This window comes from Ictalurus punctatus, chromosome 16, assembly GCF_001660625.3.
Source record: "Ictalurus punctatus breed USDA103 chromosome 16, Coco_2.0, whole genome shotgun sequence".
Classification (NCBI taxonomy): domain Eukaryota; kingdom Metazoa; phylum Chordata; class Actinopteri; order Siluriformes; family Ictaluridae; genus Ictalurus; species Ictalurus punctatus.
Genome location: NC_030431.2, coordinates 16,838,194 through 16,847,159, shown reverse-complemented (window position 1 = coordinate 16,847,159; position 8,966 = coordinate 16,838,194). Strand labels below are relative to the sequence as shown.

Here is an 8,966-nt window from a genome sequence, read left to right as displayed (position 1 = left end):
TAAAAATATTAACCAAGGTATAGTTTATATTAACTGTACAGACATAATGAACACGACATATTAAAAAGTAAGAGAATGAAATGTTTTAAAGATGGAAAAAACAGTTACAAGATCTGATACACTATACACTGTCCACCTTCACATACACTATATGGCCAAATGTTTGTGGACACCTGAACATCACACCCATATATGGTTCTTCCCCAAACTGTTGCCACAAAGTTAGAAGTGTGCAGTTGTATAGGATGCTTTTGTAAGCTATAGCATTACACTTTCCCTTCGCTGGAACTAAGAGGCCTAAACCTGTTCCAGCATGACATGAAGACATGGAAGACATGAATGTCAAGGTTGGAGTGGAAGAACTTGAGTAGCCTGCACAGAGCCCTGACCTCAACCCCACTGAACATCTTTGGGATGAACTGGAATGATGACTGTGTGCCAGGCCTTTTCGCCCGGCATCAATGCCTGACCACACTAATGCTCTTGTGGCAGACTGAGCACAAATTCCCCTCCAAAATCTAGTGGAAAACTTTCCCAGAAGAGTGGAAGTTATTATAATGGCAAAGGGGACAAAATGTGGAATGGGGTGTTCAAAAAGCACATGTGGTTGTGGTGTTCATAAACCTTTGGCCATATTGTCTATTTGTATAACATTATGATAGTGGGCCTACATGAAGCTGCCTGCTCCTGTTATCATGTATGCAGTGGTAGCAGAGGCTCAGAGAAACAGTGCGTTTGGTTTCACATGTAGAACGCTGTTGTCGGGTAGAGCATGAAGGGTGAGATGCGGGGCTGAGTGGGCGTCTCCTGCATGTGTTTACGGTAGTATCTTCGCAGTGCTGGACTGTCCGGATGCCTCTGACGCACGTGCATGAAGTACTCGTCAGGCCGACTGGAAGTGAAGCCGCAATCCTCACACACAAAGATCTTGGAGCGGCGCTGCCGGTACGCGTACTGCTGCCTCACACCATGGATCTTGCGCAGGTGAGACTCCAGCGAGCAGCGCTGTGTGAAAGCCTTCTCACACAGCTCACACCTGTAGGGCCGGATACCTGCACACAGGGGTGTGTGGGTGAGAAACGGAGGGCTTCTAGCGGGAACAGATCTCTGCAAGAGGTGCGTGTGTAGAGTGTCGTCACCTGTGTGTGTGCGCATGTGCCTCTTCAGGTCAAAGGTGTCGTTGAAGCCTTTGCCGCAGTACCTGCATGGGTGCCTCTTGATAAGGCTGTGGCACTTCAGGTGTCGCGTCAACATGCGCTGGAGTGGGAAAATTTTATGGCAAACAGGACACTGGAAGTCTCCAGAGCTGGGGGCAGAAACCTGTGGACAAGCCGGGGGAAAGATGTTTAAGTTTAATGAAAGACACAACAGATTTGGTCAAACATTTTTCAGATTTTTGGATAAATTGTATATATAACATGTCTTCTTATAAACTGTAATAATAAAACTCAACAGAAAAATATTTATTTCAATGTTTTGTCTTAGCAACTTGGAGAAGATATAAGCTCTGCCCACTTGACACAGCGTCATCATGTCATATATCATAAATGTAAATTTGTGGAAAAAGTTCCAATGCAAAAAATATATGTAAGAATTCTAGAAATGGCCAGGGAAAGATTGATATCTCTTGCTTTAAAAATGACCATATTCACCTGTTGTGTCTTAATGGAATGGAACAATAATACCTCTCTCTCTCTCTCTCTGTCATTTATATATATATATATATATATATATATATATATATATATATATATATATATATATATATATATATATATATATATATATGACACTTAGTTTCTCTAATCTTAAAGATTATACACAACATTAACAATTAACAATTACATAATTCATATGTGTGTGTCCAGCTAGGAACCACTGAACAACATAAATGTTGAATTAACACTGGGCATATTTATATTATATAGATGTTCAAGTATCTTTTACCTCAGTGTAATACACACTAAAAATGAAAGTGTTAAAAATATCTGGTCTTTGTCGCCAATAAATCCTCTTTATCTATTATTTACACTCATACCTGTGTACACACATACCAAAAAGAGGACCCTCAATCAAATTGCTCATAAATGAAATAAAGGTTAACTGTATTATGTACTGTAAAAGATTTAAAGTTGTTCAGTGGATTGGACTAAGTTACCTTGGCTCTTGTGGTTGAAGCTGGATCGGAGGGAGAAATTGGCTGAAAGAGACTCTGAGAGGGCTGCTGAGAGAGACAGTGTTCAGGACTCGTTGTTCTTGATTCAGTACTGCTGGACGCATATGCTGACTCTAGGTCAGCACTGCTAGATGTGTTTATCGGCTCAGAAGGAACGCTGCCCGGCACTGACTGCAGACTGACAATGCCAGGTGCCTTTACTGCAACTGCTGGAACAATATGAATAAAAAAAAATTTAAACTGACATTTTAATTAATTAAACTTATTTGGGTTTAAAGAAAAAGCATATATTCATTAACTGGTAACTGATGTGAATTATCTATAACTTTACTGAATCTATTAGAAAATGTATGTGAGGAATGTAAGTCAGGACCTGCCGACAAGTCTCAAGGGATTTGAGGTACTCGATCTATTCATAATGATATATTAAAGTTATTCTTAACCTAAAGAACGGGTTTAATTTTTTTTTTTTAAACAGCAAGACAGACAAACTGCACACCACAGCACTTAGAAATCTCTCTGATACTTCATGTTTTCAAATTCATGCTCATAAAAACATGTTACAAAGGTTCAGATAATTAAAAAATGGTAGAGCGCAGAAGAATGTTCTGAAACACTGTCATGTAACATGGAATATGCAAAAAAAAATTAGGTCGTGAAATGTGGAAATAGTGGGAACACTGATTTGAATTTTCAGTTAAATTAGGAATAATACAGTAGACTGCTTGTTTGTAAAGTTGAAAAGTGGTAGAATCTTGAATCATTTTCTATTTTAACTGAATATGATTCATCAGATTCCAGTCTGAGCTTTCCAAGAGTTTTGTTCATCTTGCAATCATCACAAGTTGAACATACCTACATATTGTAAAAATATTTCACTTCCAATGTTCTCTGTTAATTAAGATAATCTGAACGTGAAAACTGTGCATAGATAACCTAAATTCAGATCTTTAAAATACAAAAAACACATCAAATGAAACCTGACACACTGCTCATACCTTTCCTTCATTAGCTTTAATTATTTTTTTGAATTACAAGCCATTAGGGATGTTATCTCTGTGGTTCTCTAGAAACTGCTTCATTACCTGCACTGATGTGATTGATCCAGGAGGAGTTTTCATCATCTCCCCATGTCCATACACCGCCCGCTTCCCTCTTCCTCCTCACCAGAAATGAACGTGGCATCCTTGATTTTCTTTACTTGAGCCTCCTTTGAACCAATATAACTACTTACGTAGCTTTACTTACAATCTTAACTCAAACTTTAACTTGACTCTAACTCTAATTGGAACTGCATCTACTCCAGGACATCACCTTAAACCTTGCAACCACCTCACCTCACACTGTATTCACAGCTGATCTGTGCCTCACTCTTCACTGTGTTCCTCCTGCGTGTGTGTCTTCTAACCAGCCCCCCCAACCTATTCAGCGGTTAGAAAGCACAAATCTCAGTGCTCATTTCCATACCTCTGGAGGGAGGCCACGGCAGCAGACACACCTGGGTGTGTGTGCGTGCGTGTGCGTGTGTGTGTGTGTGTGTGTGTGTGTATGTGTGTGTGTGTGTGTGTGTGTGTGTGTGTGTGTGTGTGTGTGTGTGTTAACTGCTGCCCTGATGATTTTGCATGCCAGGTAGTGAGAATCTGGTCTCTTCATTCAACTGGTCCTTCCATGCAAATGGCCCACTGGCTCTGCCGACATGGAGGGCACGGCCTGCCTAACAGGAGCACGCACAGCTTGGACTGCTATTAAAATTTGGCTTTTATTTCTCGTTCCATATAATTGTCTGCTGGGTTTGAATCACCTGGGTCCAGACAAAGGACATTCAAATCTCTCTTTTACTGTTTACTATCTGTTAACTACCCGGTTTAGAGGATTGAATGAACCTCTCTCTCCAATTTACAGGTGGCTTTTTCTTTTGTTGCGCAGTAGAAAGAGTGAAAAATCATTCCCGCCATGTCCGGGAGCACCACCAAACTTGAAAAATGTTCATGTGTTTAATGGATAAATGAATTGTATACATATTTGAATATGAATGGGCATGGAATATGCTTACACATCATAGCTATATGTTACACAGAGATGAGCTCTGTGTGAGAGGGATGAGCGTTAGGCTCATTACACTGAGCTCTGAATGGCAAATATATCTGCTTGCATCATTGTTGTGCAGCCTGTATGCAAAGTCTCTCTCTGCCTCTTGGATAGCAGAAGATGATGCCTGAAAGTAGTTGTGTTCTCATGAACCGATAGTCTATAATGATTACTTAGTAAAATTAAATCACTAGACCACATAACTACACATAGTTCAAATGAGTAAAGTAGACTACTTCTAAATATATGATACTTTGACTCGATCATTTATTGAACCATTATTTTTAACACACTGTAACACCTTTCATAACTTTTTATGCTTCTTCAGATCAAATGAAAATAGTTAATATGTGTGGAACTGTACTTTTTATTTTATTTTCATTGCTTAAACTTTCGTTGTATATTAAAAGTAAAACTCTTACTATTTGCATATTTTTCTTCCATGAGCAGCATTATCTTTACCAACTGGGGCCGACTTTTGTCTTGATTCATGGGTTATTTATTAATAATGAATTATATGAGGATCTTGAGTTATCTTAAATAAACCAGCCAGGCATTTTCCATGGACTAATGCTGATTTTTAAGCATAGCTACAATTACACAAAAAGAAAACATGCTAATTACTTGCATTTACACAAAATGAGAGGAAATGTCATACCATCATTATTAAAAACTGATTAGTTCCTACGTACTGTAAGTCTGGTTCAAATTTCCTCCTGAATGCATTGTTAAGGTTTTTAAAATAATTGTGGTTTTTATATTTGTTCTACCAAATATCAATAGAATGAATATAATTTACTTTTCTTCCTTCTTCCATTTTTGACATGATAGCATTATTAGGACTCTTGAGTATACTCGGATACCCTATAATGATCTGACATTGATGTCTTTTAATAAACTGAACCAACACTCAGCAAGTTTGTGTTTCAAGTTTATCTGAAACATCACAGATTTAGGAAAAATTGTGTACTATGTTCATCCTACAATGCCTAAGTCAAACTCACACATGTTCACATGTTAGACAGGAAAATATGTTTTTGAAAATATTCCAATCTTGTACAGATCCATTGTTTCAGGACAGCAGCAGCCCAGATAACGAAACAGTATTGGATCAGTACATACCTAATACTTAAAAGTAGAAGAGAAATAAATAAATGAAGTGTATGTAAAAAAAGATATGTTGCTTATATAAATATATATTCAATATCATATGTATTCTGTGTAACAGTATGAAAATTAGTCTCATCAATTAAAAGCAGAGAACAATTAAATGTTGAATATTCCATTTGGCATAAATTCACTTTAAAAGCTATATTTATATTTCCGTTGTTTCAGTTCAGTTACTTTCCTTTCCCTAAATGAATTCTCATTTTCTCTGGGCCTGTGAACAGTGAGCTGTTGGCCTCAGTCTGAAAGGCCACTGTATATGGTACAGTACACTCACAGGCATCTAGAGACGTTCTCTAACTGTATGCAAATCCCTTCCTGACTTTCTGCACGCTGCCCTCAGACAAACACACAGGAAGGTTCACTATTTCTGCTTTTGTGTGTGGAAGTAAAGTAGTGATTCTAACTATATGATCAGTTGCTGGAGGTAAAGAATGCAAAATATAAGCTCTTTGATTAAAAAAGCATAGGAGATGCTTCTATTGTTCTACCAAGTGTACTTTGCAGAGCAAACATAAACACTCAGTAGTGAACATTGCAGTTTTGCATAGTTATTTGAACAGTGACCAGTGAGGGAGGGTGCCATGTTTGACTTTTAAATGTTCCTATTTCTAATGTGAACCACACCCGCACAAGAAGAAAAGAACCAGGCGTCCTTTTGTTCACGATTAAACACCAGGCAGAGTGAAAAGAGCTGTCTGTCAGAACAAAAAACAGTGTTGACTGAATAATACAGGACTGTTGCAAACTGACTTGGACTGTTATTTTCAGAATGTCAGGGAGAAAAAAGCTTCAAATGCACTGAAACACTGTTTTTGTTTAGAGTGTAGTTTTACATTTTGGAGATTGAAAAAGTTTTGTTAAATATTCTTATTCACACTAAATGCAATGTTTCTTTACTATCGTTACTGTAAATGACAACTAACAATCAGGCTACATGACAAATTGCACATTGACACGTAAACACATTTTTTGTCCAATGGATCCAAGAGCCTCTACCGTTCAGAAAGTTTAGTGTCAGAAAGAAAGTGTACCTTGCAAGTTGTTATTCTCTAACATGAATGTAAAATATTCCTGTAACTACAAAGGGGGGGGGGGGGGGGGGGTGTCATCTTACTGACAAAAGCTTGCACCTTTAGACCTCAGTTTAGCAACCTTTTTTGTGAAAAGAAAAGTAGATTAAACATATAGAACAAATATAGTTAAGATACTCAAAATGAGGACAGTTGGGTGTTACTCTTTTCCCCAAACTTCTTCCTGTTTGAAGACACAAATCAATTTCCATAGTTCCATAGTGAGGTGATAACACAAAGAAATACCCAGGGGAAATCGCAAGCTGGTTTAGATGGTGCGGGATTAGATTTTAAAAGGGACTTAATATGTAGTGTGTGTAGTTTCATTTATGAAAATAGATTATATTAGATTAAACTTTATTGAGCAGAGTACAAGTACAAAGCCAACGAAATGCAGTTAGCATCTAACCAGAAGTGCCAAACAGCAAGTCACATTAAGTGTAAAGTGCAAAGAGACAAAGTGGCAAGAAAGGGCAAGTGATGGCCTGCTATCAACACTGCAAATGGAATTTAAGGCATGAAAAAACCCACAGTGCTAATTGGCATGATGCGTTTAAATGAGACATGGATTGCAATAATGGAGACAGTACAATCCAGTGAACAAGGTGCAAAGTTTAATGGCGGTAGTACTGTGCAATCTATTTAAGGTTAGTCCATGTGCAGAAGTAGGGATGTATGTGGAATCGTGCAAATGATGCCACACGTCTCATATAAGGTCCCATACATGTGTTTTGTTCATGGTTTATACATAATACACAGGAATGGGTCATGAAAATTACAATTTACACATATTTTAATGCTTATGACAACTAGTGTTTGAGGCTAATGTGATGATATTGAAATGCAGTTTCTCATGATTATATTTACATTTACAGATTTTAGCAGATTGCCTCATCCAGAGTTAGTTACTGAAGCGATTTGTAGTCTCCATCAAAAACATATTCTCATAGTAGTACAAATATGTCTAAAGGTCTAAGAATACCATCAAACTAAGCCCATGTTAGAAAGACGTTCTGCAGCACACAAGAAAAACAGACAAACACACAAAAGACTTGTAATTACATTAGTGCTCATTTAAATGCTTGGTGAAGATTTAGGTTTTCAGGCTTTGTCTGAAAAGAGTCAATGACTCTTTTCTGTTTGGAGAGCCAGGGGAAGTTCCACCGGGGTGACAGAGAAGATTCTTGATATATGTCTTCCTTGTATCTTGAGGGAACGTGGGGAACTTGGGGAGACTGAAAACAAATCTTGCAGCTGCATTCCGGATCAGTTGCAGGGGTTGGATGGCATGCAAGGGAAGACCCAACAGGAGCAAATTGCAATAGACTGAACAAACACCTGAGTGGCTCCATGGAGATACATTTTTGGATCCTCTTGATGTTGCAAATGAGAAACCTGCATGACTGAGTCAAGTTAGCAATATGAAGAGAGAAGAATATTTAGACTCATAGCTCTAATGCAAAACAAAAGCAGTTAAATTTGGACACCAAACATATCAGAGCAAGTTGATTTCCTTTGAATGTTTAGGCAGTAATTTTGGTAAATAGTAGTTGTTTTGTAACTCAAGAGTTGAACATTTAGTCTTCACTTCAAAGGCATGGCCCCAAGCACATGCCCAGACTTAAGCAACAGGCAAATCGAGTCACCTCCTTGCACTGGCTGGTTGGATGTTGTTGGTCTACATTTGTTTGTTTCCCTGGGGCACCACAAAAAAATAAATCTTTTGAGCAGATTTTATTTATTTATTTATTTGTTTATTTATTTATTTATTTATTTATTTATTACAGCTACCAGAATGTGAGGAGAACATCATTAAAGATTAGAAAAAGTGTTTTCCCAACTTTAACCTTATTGCAGTATCAGAATAAAAGTACCAAACTGTACTTTTTCTTGTCACTGTGGTATCATGAACTGAAAAGGTTTTTAATTTTACTAATTTTTGAGCGATTACCTCTATGTATTGACATTGCAAAATCCATTTTTAAAAACTGTTTTATTTTACTTGCTGTCATGGCATCATGGCACACAACAAATTTAGGTTATACAGCTGTTTACAGAAACCTCAATATCTTGTCTCAGGATGGTCCTATCTCCTTGGAACAAGAACTGATTTCCAGAGCATGTTACAAGGTACATCTACATATATAACCATTTTGAACATTCATGTTATTTAGACTTAGAACTTAAGTCCAAATGTAATGCTGAAGATTGCTCACAGTTCCACTTTTAGAGTCAATCGGTAGGGTTTGAATCTTAATCTTAATTTTTTTTTAAATGGGTACCTAGGAAAGTATAGTGTGCATGCTGAACATTTCAGGTTTGAGACTTCTTTCTCTTTTAGGGGGGCAAGGAAGTGCAATTTTTAAAAAAACATTTTTACCAAAATACACATGACCAAGTAGTTAAACCAAGTTTTTAAAACCAAAAACCAAGTTTTTTTAAAAAAAAATAAACTGGTGGTT

At 37.4% G+C, this 8,966-nt stretch overlaps 1 protein-coding gene across 2 annotated transcripts; it reads right to left on the bottom strand.

Annotated features, from left to right (window-relative positions):
- Positions 1-2: 2 nt before the first annotated feature.
- On the bottom strand, positions 3-3,779 carry zgc:171929 (C2H2-type zinc finger protein). Of its 2 annotated transcripts, none has more exons than XM_047160781.2 (4): positions 3,262-3,779; positions 2,159-2,382; positions 1,140-1,320; positions 3-1,052 (listed from the first exon to the last, which is right to left on the bottom strand). In XM_047160781.2, the coding sequence occupies exons 1-4, from the start codon at positions 3,359-3,361 to the stop codon at positions 742-744; spliced, it is 816 nt and encodes a 271-aa protein (XP_047016737.1). In that variant the 5' UTR covers positions 3,362-3,779; the 3' UTR covers positions 3-741. The 2 variants fall into 2 exon arrangements, with proteins under 2 accessions (XP_047016737.1, XP_017345442.1); XM_017489953.3 differs by having other exon boundaries at positions 2,159-2,385; positions 3,262-3,777.
- Positions 3,780-8,966: the final 5,187 nt, after the last annotated feature.

Coding starts and splice junctions, on each gene's coding strand:
- zgc:171929 (XM_017489953.3), bottom strand. CDS start 3,361: ATGCCACGTTCATTTCTGGTGAGGAGGAAGAGGGAAGCGGGCGGTGTA. Junction 2,386..3,261: donor GATCAATCACATCAGTGCAG/GTAATGAAGCAG, acceptor ATATTGTTCCAG/CAGTTGCAGTAAAGGCACCT. Junction 1,053..1,139: donor GCACATGCGCACACACACAG/GTGACGACACTC, acceptor CCCTGTGTGCAG/GTATCCGGCCCTACAGGTGT.